At 44.0% G+C, this 23,653-nt stretch overlaps 1 protein-coding gene across 1 annotated transcript in view; it reads right to left on the bottom strand.

Moving 5' to 3' along the window:
* Positions 1-23,653, bottom strand: part of COL4A1 (collagen type IV alpha 1 chain) — a 326,895-nt gene that overhangs the window by 117,569 nt on the left and 185,673 nt on the right. The window contains exons 31-33 of the mRNA XM_084808054.1: positions 22,533-22,683; positions 21,954-22,067; positions 21,043-21,210 (exon numbers count right to left, since the gene is read on the bottom strand). Of these exons, the coding sequence (XP_084664180.1) occupies positions 21,043-21,210; positions 21,954-22,067; positions 22,533-22,683 (433 nt within the window). The remainder of the gene's footprint in view (positions 1-21,042; positions 21,211-21,953; positions 22,068-22,532; positions 22,684-23,653) is intronic.

Below are 23,653 nucleotides of genomic sequence, written 5' to 3'. Positions count from 1 at the left end.
GGCTTTCTTCCTACATGTGTCTGAAGACTATTATTGGGTGCTATCAGAGCTGTTCTCTCCGTTGCAGTGCATGAGCCTTCATCCATTGATACCCCCAACTTTACATCTCCCTTCCCCGTAGGATTCAGTTTAAAGCCCTCCTGGTGAAGTTCTTCATGCTGTGGCCAAACACATTCTTCCCATCCTTTGTGAGGTGCAACCCGTCCCTTGCCAATAGCCCATCTTCCAGGAAGTATAGCCCATCGTCCCAGAATCCGAATCTCTCTCGTCAGCACCACCTTTGTAGCCAGTCATTCACCTGGAGTATTTTTCGTTCCCTTTCTATCCCTCTTCTAACTACTGGAAGGATGGATGAGAAAACTATCTGGGCCGCAATCATCTACATTTTTCCCCATTCTGTTAAATCTCTTGTACTTTGCCTTGTTATCCTTCTAATTCTCATAAATTTACTGATTTGCCACACTAACCAGGACATACCCATACTTTGTACACGATTATCCCATATTTCTTATGTTATAGGTTTCTGCTGTTCATAAGAAAAAAATTCTAATTTGGGTCAATCTGATTTCTTTCGACTTATTTTTCCCCACTGCTTTCCCTTTTATATCAAACTCTGGGTGCACCCAAACTGGTATTTGTGGAGAAAACCCTGGCATTAGTTTCTCTTTCCTGAAGTTCCATGCTTTTAATAATCCTTTTATTGTACTTCTGTTGTTAAGCTATGCCGTGCAGGGCCACCCAAGACGGACAGGTCATGGCAGAGAGTTCTGACAAAATGTGGTCCACTGGAGAAGGAAATGGCAACCCACTCCAGTATTCTTGCCAAGAAAACCCCATGGAACGTATCACAAGGCTAAAAGAGATGACGCCGGAAGATGAGCCCCTCAGGTCGGAAGGTGTCCAATATGCTACTGGGGAAGAGCAGAGGGTATTTCCAAGTAGCGCCAGAAAGAGTGAAGCGGCTGGGCCAAACCCGAAAGGACACTCAGCTGTGGATGTGTCTGGTGGTGAAAAGAAAATCCGATGCTGTAAAGAACAATATTGTTTAGGAACCTGGAATGTCAGATCAATGAATCAAGGTAAGCTGGAGGTGGTCAAACATGAGATGGCAAGATTGAACATCGACATCTTGGGAATCAGCGAACTAAAATGGACAGGCATGGGCGAATTGAATTCAGGTGACCATCATATCTACTATTGTGGGCAAGAATCCCTTAGAAGAAATGGAGTAGCACTCATAGTCAACAAAAGGGTGGGAAAAGCAGTACTGGGTTACAATCTTAAAAATGATAGAATGATCTCAGTACGAATCCAAGGCAAACCATTCAACATCACAGTAATTCAAGTCTATGCCCCAACCACTGAGGCCGAAGAAGCTGAGGTTGATCAGTTCTATGAAGACCTACAACACCTTCTAGAACTAACACCAAAAAAAGACGTCCTCTTCATCATAGGGGATTGGAATGCTAAAGTAGGAAGTCAAGAAATCACCGGGATAACAGGCAAGCATGGCCTTGGTGTACAAAATGAAGCAGGACAAAAGCTAATAGAGTTTTGCCAAGAGAACATGCTGATCATAGCAAACACTCTTTTCCAACAGCACAAGAGGCGACTCTACACATGGACATCACCAGATGGTCAATATCGAAATCAGATTGATTATGTCCTTTGCAGCCAAAGATGGAGAAGCTCCATACAGTCAGTCAAAACAAGACCTGGAGCTGACTGTGGCTCAGATCATGAGCTGCTTCTTGCAAAATTTCGGCTTAAATTGAAGAACGTCGGGAAAACCACTAAACCGTTCAGGTATGACCTAAATCATATCCCTGATGAATATACAGTGGAGGTGAGGAATAGATTTAAGGGATTAGACCTGATAGACAGAGTGCCTGAGGAACTATGGACGGAGGTCCGTAACATTGTTCAGGAGGCAGCAACTCAATCCATCCCAAAGAAAAAGAAATGCAAGAAAGCCAAGTGGCTGTCTGATGAGGCTTTACAAGTAGCTCACGAAAGAAGGGAAGCGAAAAGCAAGGGAGAAAGGGGAAGATATACCCAACTGAATGCAGAGTTCCAGAGAATAGCAAGGAGAGACAAGAAGGCCTTCTTAAGTGAACAATGCAAAGAAATCAAGGAAAACAACAGAATGGGAAAGACTAGAGATCTCTTCAAGAAAATTGGAGATCTCAAGGGAACGTTTTGTGCAAAGATGGGCATGATAAAGGACAAAGAAGGCAGGGACCTAACAGAAGCAGATGAGATTAAGAAGAGGTGGCAAGAATACACAGAAGAACTATACAGGAAAGATCTGAATGTCCCTGATAGCCATGATAGTGCGGTCACTGAACTTGAGCCGGACATCCTAGAGAGTGAAGTCAAGTGGGCCTTAGGAAGCATTAGTAACAATAAAGCTAGCGGAGATGACAGTATTCCAGCCGAGCTATTTAAAATCCTAAAAGATGATGCTGTTAAAGTGCTGCATTCAATATGCCAACAAATCTGGAACACTCAACAGTGGCCACAAGACTGGAAAAGGTCAGTTTACATTCCAATTCCAAAGAAGGGCAATGCCAAAGAGTGTTCAAACTACCGCACCATTGCGCTCATTTCACATGCCAGCAAGGTGATGCTCAAAATCCTACAAGCTAGGCTTCAGCAGTATGCGAACCAAGAACTACCGGAAGTACAAGCTGGGTTTAGAAGAGGCAGAGGAACTAGAGATCAAATCGCCAACATTCGCTGCATCATGGAGAAAGCAAGAGAATTCCAGAAAAACGTCTATTTCTGCTTCATTGACTACGCTAAAGCCTTTGATTGTGTGGATCACAACAAACTGTGGCAAATTCTTAAAGTGATGGGAGTACCAGACCACCTTACCTGTCTCCTGAGAAACCTGTCAAGAAGCAACAGTCAGAACCAGACATGGAACAACCGAGTGGTTCAAAATTGGGAAAGGAGTACGAGAAGGCTGCATATTGTCACCCTGCTTATTTAACTTATATGCACAGTACATCATGAGAAATGCCGGGTTGGATGAATCAGAGGTCGGAATTAAGATTGCTGGGAGAATTATCAACAACCTCCGATATGCAGACGATACCACCCTAATGGCAGAAAGCGAAGAGGATCTAAAGAGCCTCTTGTTGAGGGTGAAAGAGGAGAGTGCAAAAGCTGGTTTGAAACTCAACATTAAAAAAACGAAGATCATGGCATCTGGCCCCATCACTTCCTGGCATATAGAAGGGGAAGAAATGGAAGCAGTGACAGATTTTACTTTCTTGGGCTCCAAGATTACCGCAGACGGTGACTGTAGCCATGAAATTAAAAGACGCTTGCTCCTTGGGAGGAAAGCTATGGCCAACCTAGACAGCATAGTAAGAAGCAGAGACATCACCTTGCCGACAAAGGTCCGTCTAATCAAAGCTATGGTTTTCCCAGTAGTAATGTATGGATGTGAGAGCTGGACTATAAGGAAGGCTGAGCGCCGAAGAATTGATGCTTTCGAACTGTGGTGCTGGAGAAGACTCCTACGAGTCCCCTGGACTGCAAGGAGGTCAAATCAGTCCATCCTAAAGGAAATCAACCCTGAGTGCTCATTGGAAGGACAGATAATGAAGGTGAAGCTCCAATATTTTGGCCACCTAATGCGAAGAGAAAACTCCCTGGAAAAGACCCTGATGCTGGGAAAGACTGAAGGCAAAAGGAGAAGGGGACGGCAGAGGATGAGATGGCTAGATAGCATCACGGATGCAATGAATATGAACTTGAGCATGCTCCGGGAGAGAGCGCAGGACAGGAAGGCCTGGCGTGCTATGGTCCATGGGGTCACGAAGAGTCGGACACGACTGAACGACAACAATACTTTTTAATATAAAACATATTTTGTAATTTCTCTTCCTTTAATCCCATCAATTCCCTTTCTATTTCTATCCAATTTACCCTTGCCCCTTCCTTCATTATTATTAACATATTTCTTGCTTGGTACACATCATAATAAGTTTTTAAATATGGTATACCCCATCCTCCTTCTTGCATACATGTGTATCTGAAAAGCTTTGCTGTGGCCTTTTAGTCTTAAGAATAAATTTTTCTATGCTGTTTTGCCATGTTTAAATGGAATTTCTTGTGGAAGCATATTAAGAAGATAAATAAATTTGGGGAATACCATTATTTTTATACTCATAATCCGACCAGAAAGTGTTAAATTTATCTTTTCCCATCTGGCTATGTCATTCTTTATTTCCTTACATAAGTTCCTATAATTTAGTTTCAGCACATTCTTCGGTCTTTTAGGGAGCAATCCTATGGCCACTAGACAGTGGCTAGACAGCCATAGGATATCTGGTTTTCCAGGAACTGACCTCGAAGACTGCGCTGCGAGATCAGTTCCACAGAACCGACCTCGCCGCACTTCCATGCTGCCTCCAAGGCAGGACGGAACAGCCCCATGCTCTGCATTCGCAAGATGAGCACGGTGCAGCTGAAAAGGGGCGTTCCTGGAGGGTGTTCCAGGGCGGGGAGGGTGGAAATGCCTGTACGACACAACAGCCTCCTCCCCAGCTCTGCCCTCCCACAGCTAGACAGCTGCAATCGGCTGTCTAACCAAAAATGCAGGGCAGGAGAAGAGCGGAGGGAACAATCCCCTCTGTCCTTCTCCTGTCCTGCATTGGATAGGCAGTGGCCTCCAAGTTCAGAGGCGACCGCCTGTCTGAATAGGACTGTGCCCTTAGGGACTTAAACTCCTAAATATCTAAATGCTTTTGTTACTAAAAGGATACCTGTAATTTTTGAAATTTCTACTTCTTCTCATGGTCCTATATTCAGACACATCAAATCAGATTTCTTTGTATTAACCTTTAGTCCTGCCACCTGTTGAAATTCTTTTAATTCTCTTATCAGCTCCTTTATTCCCTGTTCTGAATTTCCTGACATAAATAGTCATCTGCATATAGGTTCAGTTTAAATTCTCTCTTGCCTATGAGTATCCATTTAATATCCTTATTACCCCTAATTCTGTCCACCAGAAACTAGGGATGTGAGAACCCATCCCAGTTCGGGTTCTCCAGGCCCCAGCCAAACTCCCCCCGCTTGCTGGCCCTCCGGGCTGCAGTGAACAGTGAACACTGTTCTGATAAGCTTGAAAATGTCAGTCCTGACCTTTAAGGCATTATACCTTGGAGTTGGCACAAAATAAAGTCCCTTAGGGTGCAATCCTATGGCCACTAGACAGCAGCTGGATGGCCATAGGATTATTTGGTTTTCGGGAACCTACCTCAGAGCCTGTGCTCTGAGGTTAGCTCCCAGAAAACCCCTCCTCCTCCCCCGCTGCCTTATAGGCAGCGCAGATCATCCTGGGCTCTGGGCTTAAAAGAGCAGCGCAGAGCGGGAGGAAAGGGGGCATTCCCGGGGGTCGGGAGGGGTGGGGAACCCGGAAGGGCTGGTACAATGCTTCCTAAGTGTCATCCGCTGCCCCCCCCCACTCTGAAGCGCTGCGGCTAGACAGCTGAAATCGTCCATCTAGCCGCAAAAGCAGGGCGGCCAGAGCGCGGAGGCGAAGACCCCCTCCGAGCTCTGCCCACCCTGCATTGGATAGGCAGTTGCCACCAAGTTCAGAGACAGCCACCTATCCCCATAGGATTGCTCCCTTATTCAACCATCTAAGTTCATCCTGGCTCAGAGGTATGATGAAAAATTAACTACTAAGTCTGCCTCCTTTGAGGATCCACCCAATTGTGATTGGTCCTTTTTCCTTTACCAGGAGGTCCTTTTTCATCCTGGTATTTGAACTTTCATCCCTAAGTTCATCCTGGTATTTGAACATACACTTCAAACCAGGATAAATCTCTTACTGGTGGAATCCAATTCATCCCTCTTACATTTCTTTAATTAAATGGCTTTCAGCTCTTTGGTAGCCAAATTGCTTTCTATGGTATCAAGATGATTCTGAGCCTCCTGTGTCAGACTTGAAGTAACTAATTGGGTTTGGACTTCACCAGTCTATTGTACTTGTTTGTTGGTTGGAATGTTCTATTTTCAAAAGCATTAAAGCAACAGAAAAGATAGCTGCCCACTTGTTTTTCATTTCCTGATATTTGGGGTGGGGGGATTTACTCCTGAAAAGCTGTGATATCAGCTGCCCTCCATGAGAAAAGTAGTTTCAATGAAGGAATGTTTTGTTTTCAATTTCATTTTGACAAAAGTTTTGACGGAAACGGAATACAATCCAGAGATCTCATTAACAAACCACTATCATCATTCCACTAACCACAACTGTAACAATCGTTTTTATAACAAAGGTACTATATTTTTTGGTGTTTATTCACAATTATACCCACTTTATAATTAACTGGTTCCTTCTGATATTTCTCTGTCTTCCTTACTCAGAAATAAGTTCCATTGAGTTCTCAGGCAAATGGATATAGGATTGTAGCCTAAGTATATGCAGATGCACCCTGGACAATTTTGTAAAAAATGAAATGCCCATGACTGATAGGTTGAAGCAAGGTTTGATAGTTATTGGGCAGACTAGAACAATTTATTTTCATGAGGTGAAAATGATATGCCTATGTTTGGTAGGGAGAGATGTATATTGGACAATTATTCTTATTTGAGAAATGATTGGATTAGTTCTTCATTTTCACAGAAAAGCTTCCTTTAACTGAAGTTAATGCATTGATTGATTTAGATATTAGCTGTACGGGTAACATGCTTATATCCAAATTACATAAATGTTAGCTTAGTTATTATTTAAGAGAAAACTAATTTGTACATTTTTAAAAAACAGAATGTCTAAATTAATTTTTTAAAAAAATTCTATAGATATTTTTAAATCACAGATCTTTAAAATCAACTCTGCTATATTGTCTCTCTGTCCTAACTAGCTCCCCTGCCTTGCTTGGCCCACCTCCACCACCACATAAGCACAGAACAACAGTCCAATCCAGCCTGTGTCTTTGCGATTGTAACTTTTGTCAGAAGACAGAAACTGAATACCCAGAACTGTTAAGAAGCAAGACCTTGTACTTAGGCTGGACAGAGCCATTTTCATTAGATGAGAAATTAAAATCAGTGCCCATATTTGACTGAATTGTCTACCAGTGTGTATGAGCATGACACAGCCCTTAGTTCATTTTTATGAGTCTGTGAGTATAGAGTTAGCATGTTTATGATAAAACGTATTCGTAATTATGTAATTTGTTAAATAAAAAGTTACTGTTTTATTATTTTAAAAATAAAAAATCTGATTTAAATAAAAACATTATTTTTAATATTAAAAGATCATCAAATTTTATCTACCCTGCTTGAGAGACCTGAGCTGACCAGACTACTTAAGCCTGCTTCTCGAGCCCCATGCATTTATGTGACATATTTAAAACAATCCACTAAACCACCTTTTAACTATGTACTCCTGTGTTCTGTCCCCAGTAAGTACTGCATATTGGTCCTATGAACAGACAAGACAATTTGGGAAAGGATTACTTTTCATCTAGAATTTCTTTCTCACTGGTACAGCAAAGGTAGGTAATACTAATATAGCAAAAGGAATATTTGAACTTAACTGTAAAATTCTATTCTCAGGGGTTCCTGGGTGGGGCAGTCTATCTGTTTGGGGAAGCCCCTCCTCCTGGTTGGCAGACAGGGCTCCAGCAAGAAATCACACTAAGGGGAAGGACTTCCTCTCAGCTCACAGACCAAGCCTGGAGCCTGGAAGAAAACCCCTTCTTAGCCCTAACAAATGAAAAGTATTTTTTAGAAAACACAAGAAAACCCTTTGACACGTAAGTGCACTAACTGGCACACACTGCAGAAAGAGAAGCATTAGGAAATCCCACTTGATTCAGAATATCTAAGTTGGAAGCTGACAATTCAGACAGCCAAAAACAACAACAACCCAGAGGCTGCTGGCTTCTGCTTGTTGTGTTCATTCGCTCTCTCTCTCCCTCTCTCTCTCTCAATATGGGTTAGAAGACAGCCCCACCCCAGAACCCTTGAGAATGAAAATTTACAGTAAGTTTAAATTTTCCTTTGGTTCCAGGATGGAGCAGTCTATATGTTTGAGTTCTAGAAAATACTAGATCATTTGCATCAGAGAAGGCAAATGTATTGATGCAATACCTACTGTATGGACAGGTCTGCAGATTTCTGCCCTATATGCTAACTTAACTGAAAGACAAGTCCCTATAACCTGTGGCAGGTGCAGAACTTTCCAAAGAATGAACTGTAGTGCCTGTCACTGGGAAATGACCATGGGACAGATAAGTCAGACTATGGTCTCAGATCCAAGTAGCCAGGAACCCCAGAACTTTAAGAAGATTGTTCAGCTGATATGAACAAGATTTAGACTTTTTAGAACTCTGAGGAAACTGAGGGCTCTGTAACATCTACATAGTGCCATTCCTCCTCCTTTGAAAGAGGGATTTAGGCAGGAAGAAGGCAAGATCTTCTCCTCAGACCTATAGAACAAGTTGTTGTTGGAATCAAATGCACTATATGTGGACGATGTATAAAAATAATTATTTTCCTGTTGTACCAACATAGCAACTAAAGCTGACATCTAGCACTTTGAGGTGGTGAGTTTATATGAATTAACTCAGTACTGACTGAACTAGTTCAGTTCTTGAATACACACTTCATCTATAAAATCAATCTCCACTGAATGGATAATCACTTTGTGGATCCTGAGTGGGAATTTCAGAAGTTTTGCAAGTACGGCATGCTGAGGGGTGTGTGTGTGTGTGTGTGTGTATGTGGCTGGCTGAAGCATAACACTATGTATAGTGTTAATACATGGAAACAGAGAATCTATTCTGTATTAATCAGGTATTATCTGAAGTTATTCCCATACAAGCTGCTAAGCAGTTCTGATTTTGGGGTCAGGAATCATCATATTTAGTATTTGAGTGAGTTCATAAATCCTCCTATTTCTTTTCTTCACAAAGGATGAGGAGAAACATACTATTATGTGGGTAGTAGTCAGTTGCATGGTTAGCTTCCTTGCATAGGAAAAACACTTTCTCTCCTGTTTCCAGAAGGACTTTAACTTTGTTCAGCATAGCCCTGGCAAAAAGAGAAGAAAATAAGAGACATCCAAGAAAGCAGTCGTGACATGGCTTTTAGGAGTAATATCCAGCTTTATTTATTTATTTAATTTCTATACCACCCAATAGCCAAACCTCTCTGGGCAGTTTACAAAAGCATTTCTGAAACCCTTTCTGAAACCCTTCCCCAAGAGGAAGCTAGGTCCAGATTTTCATGATATCACTTTTGGTCTGTCCCAGGCACACGAAGCAAAAAATGAGGAGTAAACACTACCTTAAAACTCACTTTTCACAGGTCAAACTGCACTTTAATCTGCCTTACTTTGCGGTTGGATGGGCAGAGTCCTGCTAGTAGAAGTGAACGTCATCAACCCCATAGATGCTGCTCAGCCAGTGAGAGAGGCTTGCTCCTGCCCTTCTCCATGCTCTACTGCTCAGGGAAGTTTAACAGAAGAGATGAGACATGTCGGATAGTTTACCCTACACCTCTCCCCCTCACATCCACTGACTGTCAACCAGCAGTATTGAAGCCCGGGGACAGACTGATGGGTAGGCAGACAAGAGGCACCTGGGTCCTGCATGGAGGAATTGCCTCCCTCTGCTAGCGCTCTGAAGTCAGCAGTTTGGGCTACTGCTGCTGCTGCCCCAACCCGAACTAAGCCTCCTCCTCCTCCTGCCCACAAACACGCAGGAAAATCATACGCAGAGGGGACTATTCTGAAGGGGAAACATGAATGAATCAGCGGCTGCTATCTACTGTGTTATTCTGAAGGGGCAACCCAGCCGATTCTGATTGGCGAGGTTTGTTCCCAGCCCTGTCCACACTCCCTTGCTATATTAGCAGTCCTTTCTCCTTCACTTCTGGGTATTCCTTAGTTGTAGGTGTATCACACAATTGCGAAATACTGAGGCTGGCTGCCCTCTCTCCTTCACTTCTAGGTATTCCTTTGTTGTAGGTGTATCACGCCACTGCGAAGTTGTACATGTATCACAATAATGCGACTATGAAATACTGAGGCTGCAGGCTGCTGCTACTGGCTGCCCTTTCTCCTTCAGCTCAGTGTATTCGTTATTGTGCACTATATGTAAATGGGCTACTCCACTATTGTGAATGAAATAGTGCTGCTGCTATTACAAATGGGAAAAGGAGACTACTTATTGTGAAAGAAGCCCTACTGCAAATGGGGAAAAAGAGGGAATGGGGGGAGGAGTGGCCCCACCCCTTGACTACATCACTTGCAAGTCACAGAAACATGCCCAGGATTTAACACGGGGGTGGCAGAGCACACTGCTGTGGAAGTGCTCCAGAGCCGCATTTAAGAAAAACAACGGAGTAAAAGGGCTTTCCGAAAATGCGCATTTTTGGACAGATGCTGTGGGACGGCTGGTGACACAAATGACCCCAATGCGCTCTACCACTGCATTAAATTGGCTGTGTAGATTGGCCCCTTAAGAATAAAGGTCATCTCTACATTAAAGAAAAAACTCTCAGTGATTGCTGAGAGGGGAAGTTTTTAATTTTCAGTGTTCCATAGATCTCAGTGAAACAGCACCATCTAGTGGCTGTTTAATAGAGCGAACAATGTACACAGTAGGGCAAAGCCAGGATATTTAAATACCTCATTATCTCCGGATCTTTTAATATGGAATAACTGGGAAATACTGCTGGATGTGACCTGGAGGTTGACGATGTTGTGAAAAGGACCCACAAACTTCCATGAGTGACCCACCATAAGTAAACAATAAAAGCCTCATGTGATGGTGCCCAAAAACACAATTATTTTGAGGATTGTGTTATTTAACATATTTGTGTCCTTTGCAATTTAGAGGTTCATTAGCCTGGGAAAAAAACAGTTTTTAAAAAACTACTTAGAATGCCCCATGCTCTAGTAGAACCTGTACCCAGACATCTCTAGTAAAAATGCAACACACCATCCACCAAATCCCATGTGCTCTTTACAGGAATCCAGTGTCAGGCTAGAATCTGGGGAGTATAATGGGGATCTGCCACTCATACAAAAATCAGTTTCTCAAACAGAAGGCGTTTAATTTTATTTATTTATTGTGGTGGTGGTGTCTCAGCTATTCTAGTTCTAAGATCTTATTCATTTTACCCCGAATCCTGTCAAACTTGTTTCCTCAGAAACGACTTCAGGGTTTGAGAGCCTGCCGTTCTCCGAGGAGAAGTGGGTAGAAAGTTTCTGAGACTGCTTCGCCAACTATCCTTTTGTCAGATCTATATTTGGTCTAAAATTCAGGAATTCTCTGGGCTCCTGAACTGACCACTTTCCCCCAACACAAAACAACAGTTTTACCACATGTACTAGGACTCAGTGCTGCTGTTAGGCTCTTTCCAAACTTGTAAGTGGAGGTGTTACTACTTAGAGTAGCACTTGGAGATGCACGGAGGAGCACATGAAGACCCACCCACCACTTCTCCAGAGATACCAGCAACCAGTTACTAGCAGCAAATAGCAGCAGCTGCAGAGGGCAGCAGCTTTAAAGACTAGGAAGAAAGGGGCAAATGCAGATCTTACCTGCTCCTTCTTAGCTGTTGCTCTCTTTTATATTGTTTTACATTTTATATTTTAACATTTTAATAAGTGCCTGGGAAGTCCATTGAGCAACTCAGAGGGTCAGGGAGGTGCCACCATAACTGTGGTCACGGCTAGGGGGAGGTATGGTGTTGGGGGATTAACAGGCCAGCTGAGGAGAAGAGGGGCTAGACACCTTATGGCTATCCCCTCTTCTGGTTCTTCCCCCAGCCTGATGGTTCCTGGCAGCCTTACCAGCTTACCCTTTGGTCTGGTGCTGCTGCTGCTGAATGCCAAAATAAAATGGAACAGAAACTGCTTTGGCCGCCCTGTGGGATGATGCCAGGTCAGTCCATGATTTGATTGTGGATGAGGGGGCTGACCTGGCATGTATTACTGAGACCTGGGTGGGGGAACTGGGAGGGGTCACTCTCTCCCAGCTGTGCCCTCCTGGGTACTCGGTACAGCACCAACACCGACTCAAGGGTCGGGGAGGGGGGGTTTGCCGTGTTCTATAGGAATTCGATCCCCCTCTCTAGGCCTCCTGCTCATTCGAGTGCAGATCTTGAGTGTTTGTACCTTGTGTTTGTACCTTGTGTTGGGTACCTGGGACAGATTAGGGATCCTGCTGGTGTACCGCCCACCCCGCTGCCCATCAGACTCCCTGCCTGAGCTGGCGGAGGTGGTCTTGGACTTGGTGTTGAGGACCCCTAGGATGATGGTCCTGGGGGATCTCAACTTCCATGCTGAGGCTGCTGTATCCGGGGTGGCTCAGGACCTCATGGCTGCCATGACAGCCATGGGGCTGTCCCAGCATGTCATCGGCCCAACACATGTAAGAGGACACACGCTTGATCTGGTTTTCTCGACTGGGCAGGAGGATGGTGATCTGAAAGTGGAGGAATTAACATCTGTCCCTTTGTCACCGTCAGATCACTTCCTGCTGAGGTTTAGACTCTTTGCAGCCTTTCCCCTCTGCAAGGGTGGGGGACCTATTAAAATGGTCCACCCTCAGGGGCTAGTGGATTCTGATGAATTCCAGAGGGCTCTGGGTTTTTTTCCTGCTGGTATGGCTGGGGCTCCTGTCGAAGCTCAGGTTGCTCTGTGGAATGCAGAGATGACTTGGGCGGCTGACACGATCATGCCCTAGCACGATCTACTCTCTCTCTCTGAGTAGAGCCTCCTTGGTATACACCTGAGCTGAAGGCAATGAACCAAGACAGCTAGAACGCAGGTGGAGGAAAACTCATGCTGAGTCTGACCGAACACAGGTTAGAGCTCATTATTGAGCCTACTCTGTGGCAGTGAGGGTGGCAAAGAGACAGTTCTTTTCCACCAGCATTGCACCTTCTCAGTGTTGTCCAGTGGAGCTTTTCTGAGTGGTTCGCAGCCTGTTACGTTCTGGGCCAGGGAGAGAGAGTGTGGAACCTTCGGTTGCATGCTGTGACGAGTTTGCATGACACTTTGAAGATAAAGTCACTCAGACTTGTCATGAATTGGACAACATGATTAATGCAGTTCCATTGGTAGAAGTGTTCAGAGCACCATCTGGTCCAGTTTTATTGGATGAGTTTCAGTTATTGAGGCCTGAGGATGTGGACAAAGTGCTTGTCCAAGTCCGATCGACCACTTGTGTGCTCGACTCTTGCCCTTCATGGCTTATTAAATCAAACAAGGAGGGGATGTCTGGCTGGGTCCAGGAGGTTATAAATTCCTCCTTGAGAGAGGGAATGGTGCTGGCCTCTTTAAAAGAGGCAGTAATCAGGCCTCTCCTGAAAAAGCCTAACCTGGACCTGGAGGATGTTAACAGTTATAGGCCAGTGGCCAACATCCCCTTCTTGGGCAAGGTGCTTGAGCGGGTGGTTGCAGGACAGCCCCAGGCACTCTTGAATGAAACAGATTAACTAGATCCATTTCCATCGGGCTTCAGGCCTGCTTTTGGAACAGAAACTTGTGGGATGACCTCTGCCAGGAGAGGGACAGGGGGATTGTGACCCTGTTGATTCTCCTGGACCTCTGAGCGGCTTTCGATACCATCAACCATGGTGTCCTTCTGGATAGGTTGTCTGGGTTGGGAGTTGGAGGCACCGCACTGCATTGGTTCCGCTCCTACTTGGATGGCCGATTCCAGAAGGTGGTGCTGGGGGATTATTGCTCTGCACCATGGCAATTATGCCATGGGGTTCCACAGGGCTCTATTTTATCCCCCATGCTGTTTAACATCTAACTGAAACTGCCGGGGGAGGTTATCCGGAGGTGTGTGCTGAGGTGCCATCGATATGTGGATGACACCGAGCTCTATCTCTCTTTCTCATCAAACCCAGGTGAGGCAGTGGCTGTTCTGAATCAGTGTCTGGGCACGGTAATGGACTGGATGAGGGCCAATAAACTGAAACTCAATACAGACAAGACGGAGGTACTGTTAGTGGGTGCTTTATCCACCCAGCTAGGTGATATTCAACCAGTTCTGGAGGGGGTTGCACTCCCCCTAAGGATCAGGTTTGTAGTTTGGGGGTGCTCTTAGACCCAGAACTGTCACTTGAGGCACAGGTGAACTCAGTGGCACGGAGCACTTTTTATCAGCTTAGGCTGGTATACCAACTATGCCCTTATCTGGACAGAGATAGCCTAGCTACAGTTATCCATGCCCTGATAACTTCTCGTCTGGATTACTGCAATGCGTTATACGCGGGGCTGCCTTTGAAAACGGTCCGGAAGCTTCAGCTGGTCCGAAATAGGGCAGCAAGATCGTTAACAAGGACTGGCCAACGAGCTCGTATTACGCCAGTACTCGTCCAGCTGCACTGGCTGCCAGTCCACTTCTGGGCCTGATTCAAAGTGCTGGTATTAACATTCAAAGCCCTAAACGGCTTGGGGCCAGGTTATCTGAAGGATCGCCTCCTCTCATACATGCCTGCCTGGACCTTAAGATCATCCTCAGCGGCCCTCCTCCGTGAGCCCCTGCCAAAGGAAGTGAGGATGGTGGCTACTAGAAGGAGGGCCTTTTCTGCTGTGGCACCCCGGCTGTGGAATGAGCTCCCTAGTGAGGTTCACCTGGCACCTACATTGTATTCCATCCGGTGCCAGTCGGATGACCTTTTTATTTTCCCAGGCATTTTAGCTTTCTAGACTTTTAGCTTTGCTGTTTTAAATCTGTGTTTTAAATCTCTGCATTGCTGCTAGCTTTTATTCTGGTTGTATTGTTATATTGTGGTTTTAATGTTTTTATATTTTATATTGTTTTACTGTGTGCTCTTTGGTTTTAATTTTTGTGAACTGCCAGAGAGCTTTGGCTATCGGGCGGTATAGAAATGAAATGAAATAAATAAATAAAATAGAGGAGGAATGACTGAGTGCAGCCATTCTTTTCCCATATGCTTGCTCTGCCTCACCGAGGAGGAAAAGGCAGGCCAAGGCAACTACTCCTGGTAACATTGCTCAGGGAAAAAAGGCAGGGAAAATCAGGAGAGGCCTGAAGGAACCCTTTTGGGATATTACTTACAGCACTTTCACTGCTTTCTTGGCATCCATAGGCTGTAGCTGCTGCTGGATGCCATTTTATGGCTGCTGTAAGGTGATCAACCAGAGGCAGGGTGCTGGTCCCAAACTGTGATTGAGGAGAGCAGTCACCCTCACTTGCCTCCTCTGAAACATTCAAATTGGAGTTTGCCAGCTATGAGGCACTGTGGAATGCCATGGAGTATAGCCAAGTCATGCTTAGGATGGTGGCTCACTGTGACCGAGCAACCACCTTGTCTTGTTCCTGACCAAATCAGGTGGTGTTGAAGTGACAGAAAATATACAGCCCAAATAGCAGTGCTCACCAGCCTCTTTTGGTTTGGCACTAGCTACTGTCCTGCTCTACTTGACAGGAGGAGAAGCCAAGCTGAAGAAGCTGTGCCAGCTGTGGAAGGCCATCTCTCCTCAGGAACACACTTGTCTCCTCAGCAGCACTCTCTTCCTCAGACTTTGGGGGGTAGAGAACAGCCCGAGCCCCTGCCTGGAAGAGTGGGTATCTTCCACAAATTAATAAGTTGCTAAAGTACGATTCAAACTATGTCACGATGGCTCAGCTACAAGCCGTACCAAAAGCCTGTTGTCTCTAGCCAGACAGGTCTGGGAGCTGAGGAGATGACCCTTCTCTTGGTGTCATTTCTTGCTGGAGCCCTGTCTGCCAATGAGGAGGAGGGGCTTCCCCAAACAGATAGACCGCCCCACCCTGGAACCACTGGAGACAAATCTGTATTCCGTTGTTGTCTTAGAAATTTCAGAAATTCTCGAGTCTCCCTTCTGTATGTACTGCCAATACAAAAACTTACTTTCATAACAGGAGAGCCAACAAGTTCGTATGCTTGCTATCAGGCACTGAATTTTCAACCATAGCCATGAAGGTTAGAAAAGTATTGTTGTTTTAGTAAAAATATATGCTATATATGATGGCGCAGGATTCTAAGAAGAGCACATTCAGAAAAGCATTAAAAAAAACCACCACGTTATATATTCATAAGAACGTAAGAAGAGCCATGCTGGATCAGACCAAGGGTCCATCTAGTCCAGCATTCTGTTCATACAGTGGCCAAACAGCTGCCTGCAGGAAATTGCTATGAGTGCAACAGCACCCTCCTGCCCATGTTCCCGAGCAACTGGAGTATACAGGCATACTGGAGGTTGCATATAGCCATCCTATCAGCCACTGATAGCCTTCTCCTCCATTAATTTGTCCAATCCCTGTTTGAAGCCATCCAAATTGGTGGCCATTACTACATCCTGTGGAAGTGAATTCCATGGTTTAATGATGCACTGTGTGAAGAAATACTTTCTTTTATCTGTCCTGAATCTCCCACCAATCAGCTTCATGGGATGACCCCAGGTTCTAGTATCATGAGAGAGGGAGAAAAATGTCTCCCTATCTACTTTCTCCACACCATGCATAATTGTGTACACCTCTATCATATCTCCCCTTTCTCACCTTTTTTCTAAGCTAAACAGTCCCAACTATTGTAAGCTTTCCTCATAGGGAAGTTACTCCAGCCCCTTGATCATTTCAGTTACCCATTTCTGCACTTTTCCCAACTTTACAATGTCCTTTAGAATCATAGAACAGTAGGGTTGGAAGGGGCCTACAAGACCATCAAGTCCAACCCCCTGCTCAATGCAAGAATCCAAGTCAGAGCATCCCTGACAGGTGGCTGTCCAGCCTCATCTTGAAGGCCTCCAGTGTGGGAGAGCCCACCACCTCCCTAGGGAATGGGTTCCATTGTCGTATTACAGTCAGGAAGTTTTCCTGATGTTCAGCCAGAATCTGGCTTCCTGTCACTTCAGCCCATTCTTCCATGTCCTGCACTCTGGGATGATCGAGAAGAGATCCTGGCCTTCCTCTCTGTGACAACCTTGCAAGTACTTGAACAGCGCTATCATATCTCCCCTCAGTCTTCTCTTCTCAAGGCTAAACATGCCCAGTTCTTTCAGTCTCTCTTCATAAGGCTTTGTTTCCAGTCCCCTGATCATTTTTGTTGCCCTCTCTGAACCCTCTCCAGCTTGTCTGCATCCTTCTTAAAGTGCAGTGCCCAGAGCTGGACACAATACTCCAGATGAGGTATAACCAGTGCTGAGTAGTGGGGGACTAGTACTTCCCGGGATTTGGAAGCTATGCTTCTATTAATGCAGCCCAAAATAGCACTGGCCCTTTTTTGCAGCCACGTCACATTGTTGGCTTGTAGGCAGCTTGTGATCTACAACAATTCCAAGATCCTTCTCGCTTGTAGTGTTGTTGAGCCACGCATCCCCCATCTTGTAACTGCATTTGGTTGTTTTTTCCTAGGTGCAGAACTTGGCATTTCTCCGTATTAAATTTCATTGTTCTTCTGTGCCCAGCACTCCAGCCTATCAAGACCACTTTGAGTTTTGTTTCTGTCTACCAAGTTATTAGCTGTCCTGCCCAATTTTGTGTCGTCTACAAATTTGATCAGCGTTCCCTGCACCTCCTCCTCCAAGTCATTAATACAAATGTTGAAGAGCACTGGGCCCAGGACTGAGGCCTGTGGTACCCTGCTCGTTACCTCTCCCCAGTTTGAGAAGATCCCATTGATAAGCACTCTTTGAGTCTGATTCTATAACCAACTGTGGATCCACCTGATCTAGCCCACTTTGAGCTAGTTTGCTCATCAGGATATCATGGGGCACTTTGTTAAAAGCTTTGCTGAAGTTGAGGTATATGATATCCACAGCATTTCCACAGTCCACAACGGAGGTTACTTGATCAGAAAATGAGATCAGATTCGTGTGGCAGGATTTGTCCTTGACAAATCCATGTTGGCTTCGAGTAATCACTGCATTGTTTTCAAGGTGCTTACAGATGGATTGCTTTATAATGGGCTACAGAATTTTCCCAGGGATTGATGTCAGACTGACTGGTCTGTAATTCCCAGGTTCCTCCTTTGTACCCTTTTTGAAGATAGGGACCACATTAGCCCTCCTCCATTCATTTGGCACTTCCCCTATCCTCCATGATTGCTCAAAGAGAATAGACAGCGGTTCTGAGAGTTCTTCTACCAGTTCCTTTATTCCTCTAGGATGCAGTTCATCTGGTCCTGGAGATTTGAACTCATTCAAAGTAATGAGGTGTTCCTTGACCATATGCCTATCGATCTCAAGCTGCAATCCTGCCCCTTCAGCCTGTACTCCGCCGTTGCCAGGGGGGTCATAGACCCTCTTTTGGGAGAAGACTGAGCCAAAGTAGGAACTGAGCACTTCTGCCTTTTCTTTTTCATCTGTTATCATTTTGCCATCCATATTTAGTAGCTGAACCACCATTTCTTTCATCTGCCTTTTACTATGCACGTAGCTGAAGAAAGCCTTTTTGTTGCTTTTAGCATCCCTCGCTAAGCTCAGCTCGTTGTCAGCTTTAGCCTTCCTGACGCCATCCCTGCAATTCTGTGCTACCTGCCTGTCCTCTTCCTTTGTTGCTTGGCCTTCTTTCCACTTCCTATATGTGTCCTTTTTTGTTTTCAGGTCATCTCTTAGCTTTTTGTGAACTGCACACAGTGAGGGGCCAGAGGATACTTCGGCTTCCCAGCTCCAAGGTCAAGGACAGCGTTCTGACATCAGAGGGGGGAATCAGAGATCCGTCCCCCCTTCCCATTGCATCCAGTGTGGAAAGAACTGCACTGGCTGCCTTTCCAAGGCTGAGAGAACTCAACCTCGGAGAGGAGGAAAAGGGGATGTTTCAGTGGGTGGGGAGGGGAGGAAACTGGAGAGGTCAGGATATGAGCCATCCAGAGGCCTCTCTAGCCTCCTTCCTTTCCCCTCCAAAATGCCTAGATGGGCAAAAAAGCCCGTCAAGCAAAAATGCAGGGCGGGAAGGGAGGGGAAGGCTGCCTCTGCCACTCCTGCCAGCCAGCATTGGATGGTTGTAAGCCTCCAAGTTCAGGGGCTTAACTGTCACCGAGGGTACAACCCATAGGATTTCATCCTAATGTGGTCGCACCATAGATTTGCTAAAGGGGAGAATGACCTTGGCAGTTTTATGTTCAATTTCTTTTCTAATTATGCCTAACATGGAATTTGGCTTTTTCACAGCAGCCGCACACTGGGTCAACATCTTCATTGAGCTGTCCACCACAACCCCAAGATCTCTTTCTTGGTTAGCTACTGCTACCTCAGATCCCATCAAGTTATACTTGTAGTTGAGATCTTTTGCCCCAATGTGCCGTCACTTTACACTTACTTACATTGAACTGCATTTGCGATTTTGATGCTCATTCTCCTAGTTTAGAGAAATCCTTTTGGAGCTCCTCACAATCCCTTTTTGTTTTAACCACCTTTAATAATTTGGTGTCATCGGCAAACCTGGCCACTACACTACTCACTCCTAATTCCAGATAATTTATGAACAAGTTGAAAAGCATTGGTCCCAATATAGACCGCTGTGGGACCCCACTGTTTACATCCTCCATTGGGAGAATTTACCATTTATTCCTACTCTCTGCTTTCTGTTCTTTAACCAGTTACTGATCCATAAGAGGACCTGTCCTCTTATCCCATGACTGCTAAGTTTGCTCAGGAGTCTTTGGTGAGGGACTTTATCAAAAGCCTTTTGGAAGTCCAAGTAAACAATGTCTACCAGATCACGCCTGTCCACATGTTTATTGACACTCTCAAAGAACTCTAAAAGGTTAGTGAGACAGGATTACCTTTTCAGAAGCCATGTTGATTATTTTTGAGTAGGGCTTGTCCTTTTATATGCTTACTAATTTTATCTTTAATAATGCTTTCAACTAATTTACCCGGAACAGACGTTAAGCTAACTGGCCTGTAATTTCCTGGATCTGCCCTGGATCCCATTTTATATAAGACTAATAAACATGCCAACACAACTAAAATTACTATCAGATATAAAAGCTGCAACCACAAAACCCACAATATTTGAAAACGATAATAAATAAAATTAAATAATAAAATAATAAAACTAAACTAAATAATAATAAAATAATAAAACTCAAACTCAAACACTCAAAATACTCAAATATCACCCGCAGAAAAGCCCTCTCTCTTGTTGCCAGCCTCTGATCTTCAGAATGAGAGGGCACTTAGCGAAAGGCTTCTATGGATGACCTAAAGTTGTTGCCTTAAGACTTTACAATGCCCTACCAAGAGAGCCACCTAAATGCCCTTCCTTGTTGGCTTCCCCAAGGCAACGCACATTTGTAAGTACTTCTTGTGAATACTTCTTATTATAAAGGTGACACACATGCATGCAAAACATACTTTGTTCCAGCAAACTTTGGAGGATGAAGGTTTGTTTTTCTACAACTGCGTAATTCTGAGTTTTATTATTTTTACTCTTTGGTGCATTGTACTGTTCCATGGCGATGTGCGATTTCTACAGAATTTGCAGTTGTACAATGCACCTTGGTACTTGCAATTTGCAATTGTGCAATGCTTCTTACTTGCTTTTGGGATCCAGCTTCAAACCAGAAGTTTAGGAAGCCAGCAGTGCTGGTATCTACAAAGCATAGGCATATTTAACTGCACTAGTTTTGTATTCATAATATTTGTGGATTACACAGATCTGGCCTGGGAAGTGGCCAGTGCTGAGTGAATTGCACTGAATGTACATCTGTCTCCTCAGTATAGCTTAAGTCTCAAAAGTTCATCCTTTGACAACAAATTACTCTTTAGCTTTAAGTGTTCTTGCTTACTGACAGAATGATAACAAATATCAAGCATGTACTTTCATGCCTTCTTTGATTGTAGCCAAGGGGGATCAGCACTCTGTATCCCTGAATTATTTCTAATATGAAGGTATTCCAAACAGGGAAGGAAAATTAAACAATACAGAGTCCCACACCACTGTCATTTCCTTCTTCCTAATGATACTGTTCATATTCCCTATGTAGCAGAACAACATGTTTCATTCTATTAAAAGGTGTTAATGTAACAAATGATTCACTAGAAGTAAAAATGTGTACCTGGAACACCTGGCTGCCCTTCTTGTCCTTGTGGGCCAGGTAGGCCTGGCAACCCTTTCAACCCTGGCAGCCCTTGCAGTCCTTGGCTACCCTTATCTCCTTTTGGCCCTGGCATATCTAGCCCAGGGTCACCTGGGTAGCCCCTTTCTCCTTTTATTCCTGGAGCTCCTGGAGTAATTAAGAGAGAAATGATACAAAGTGGCTCTTGAAAACAAAATGTTTAGTATGGCACATGACACATTTACTATTACGCCTTGAAAAATGTGAGGGGAAATCCTCACTTTTGGAGTAATTGTTCTACCCTATCAATTTTTGTTCTCCTTTACCCTCATGTTAGATTGCTGATTAATTATCCTTGTGCTGCAACAATGTTTGCAGCAGTAGGAGTAGCAGCAGCAGCAGCAACAAAATGTGTACAAACTTTAAATGTTAAGCAATAATGAAACAAAGCTGTAGGGTGCAACCCTATGCATGTTTAGACAGAAATAAGTCCTACAGCTCCCATCATTCCCCAGCCAGCATGCACAGGATTGCACCCTTGATTTCCCTTTTTTTAAAAAGAGGTTTTCTGGCAAGTTTAAATGTCCAATTTTAGAAGAAAGAATATTAAGGCTGCAATACTATACACACTTACCTAAGAGTAAGTCCCATTCAATTAATGGGACTTACTTCTTGGTAGGCATGTATAAGGATTGTATGGTAAATGTTCCAAAAATACCCATGCTACAGCTTTGTCTTATGTCCAAATTCTAAACAAAAGTTAGAAACTTTAATATCCCTACTGTTTCTCAAAAAATATAATTGTGTAGTGCAAATCCAAATTAATGCAACTGGTTTCAATGCATGTTATATTGCACATCTTATTACAAATATCAATGGAGATGGAAACAAATCCCAAATGAGCAGGTTACCTATTGGTCCCAGAAGGCCAGATGGTCCTGGAGGGCCAGGAGGGCCAGGAGGGCCTATTCCTGGTACACCGGGGGTGCCCTGTAAACCTGGTAATCCAGGAGGACCAGGGTCACCTATATGGGAAAATGTACAACAGCAGTTAGTTAACGTACATATTACTAACTTTAAAGATTATTTACAATTCACTCTTTGTAGACTGAAATACGATATGACTTCAGCATCACTAAGGTTGCAACCTAATAAACACTTATTTGGGAGTAAGCCGCAATTAACTAAGTGAGACTTCCCTCTGAGCAAATGTAAATAGGATTGGGCCACACACGGCGCTTCCCTTGCTCCATTTAAAATCAAAGAGAATAAAAGACATGCTGAGACTGCACTGGAGTAACTTCTCATTAAAAGAAGAAAGGAAAAATAACAAGGAAAGAAAAATAAACATTACTAATTAAGACTCATGTAGAAAATAAGTGAGGTATAAGCTTATCTTTGGCTACAAATTTTACCTCATATGAATTTTTGCACACACACAAAAACACCCTGTACCATAATAATTTCCACCAGTAAGGTAAAATGCTTACCTCGGGATCCTGACTGGCCAGGCACACCTGGAAATCCTTTCTCTCCTGGTACACCAGGCAAGCCTCTATCACCTTTTGATCCAGGAAGGCCATCTTGTCCTTGTGGACCAGGAAAACCATTAGGGCCTGGAAGACCGAGTCCAGGTTCACCCTTAACATATATGAAAAATAAAACATTATTACAAAAGAAAGCAACACACACTCACACACACACAAGGACAACAGTGACAATATCAGGCAGCCTTAAAACTATATTCAGTTGGAACGCTAATAAAATGTGACTATATTCAGTAACTTAAAAAGTAAAAACTGGCTGTCACCTTCCTGCCATCTCCAAATAACTGATTGAGCTGCTTTGATGTAATGGAATAGTAATGAATTCTAATATATCAGAACGAAGGTGTCAACAACTAAACGTTGGCAAACGGTTTTGTGAAGGAACTGAAGAATCCGTTTGGATAGGATAAAAGTTTCACATGGGGCCTGTGGACAGGAGAAACTGCTGGAGATAGTGATAGGAAGAAAGTTTAGGAAACTAGGTTATTTAATACACAATGAGCTGCAGCACCTGCAAGCACCAAATTGCATATGCAACTCCCGCCTGGGGGTTGTCATGTTGCGTGAACTTGGCAAATGTGGGTTATGTGAACAACCTTCAATAAACCATGGGTTAAACAACCAAACAACAGACCAGGGTTGTTTAACCCTCGCATAACCCACACTGCCAGGTTCACACAACACGACAACCCCCAAGCATGGGTTGCATATTCAGAATGGCAGTCTCTCACACACCTTGTATGCACTGAAGCCTCACAGTGGGTTGTTGTGTCATGTGAACAGCCCCAGAGTGACTGAAGGAAGAAGGATAATATAGGTAGTGGGCTGAGAATGCCCAGATATGCAACCCTAAAAAAATGGGATTTGCAACACAAAAGAAGAGGATAAAAGAGGACACAAATTTGCATATGCCATGAATGAATTCAAATTTAGAAATAGCTGCTATAATTTAGATAGAAATACAATACTATATTATTATAGTATTGTATATATAATACAATATATATATGTATATGTATGTATATGTATATACTGTAAATATAATACAATATATATAATACAAT

This window comes from Heloderma suspectum, chromosome 1 (genome assembly GCF_057233095.1).
Source record: "Heloderma suspectum isolate Gila_16-S chromosome 1, 16-S_ref, whole genome shotgun sequence".
Taxonomy (NCBI): domain Eukaryota; kingdom Metazoa; phylum Chordata; class Lepidosauria; order Squamata; family Helodermatidae; genus Heloderma; species Heloderma suspectum.
The sequence above is the reverse complement of the archived record's forward strand: the minus strand, read 5'-3'. Positions and strand labels throughout refer to the sequence as shown.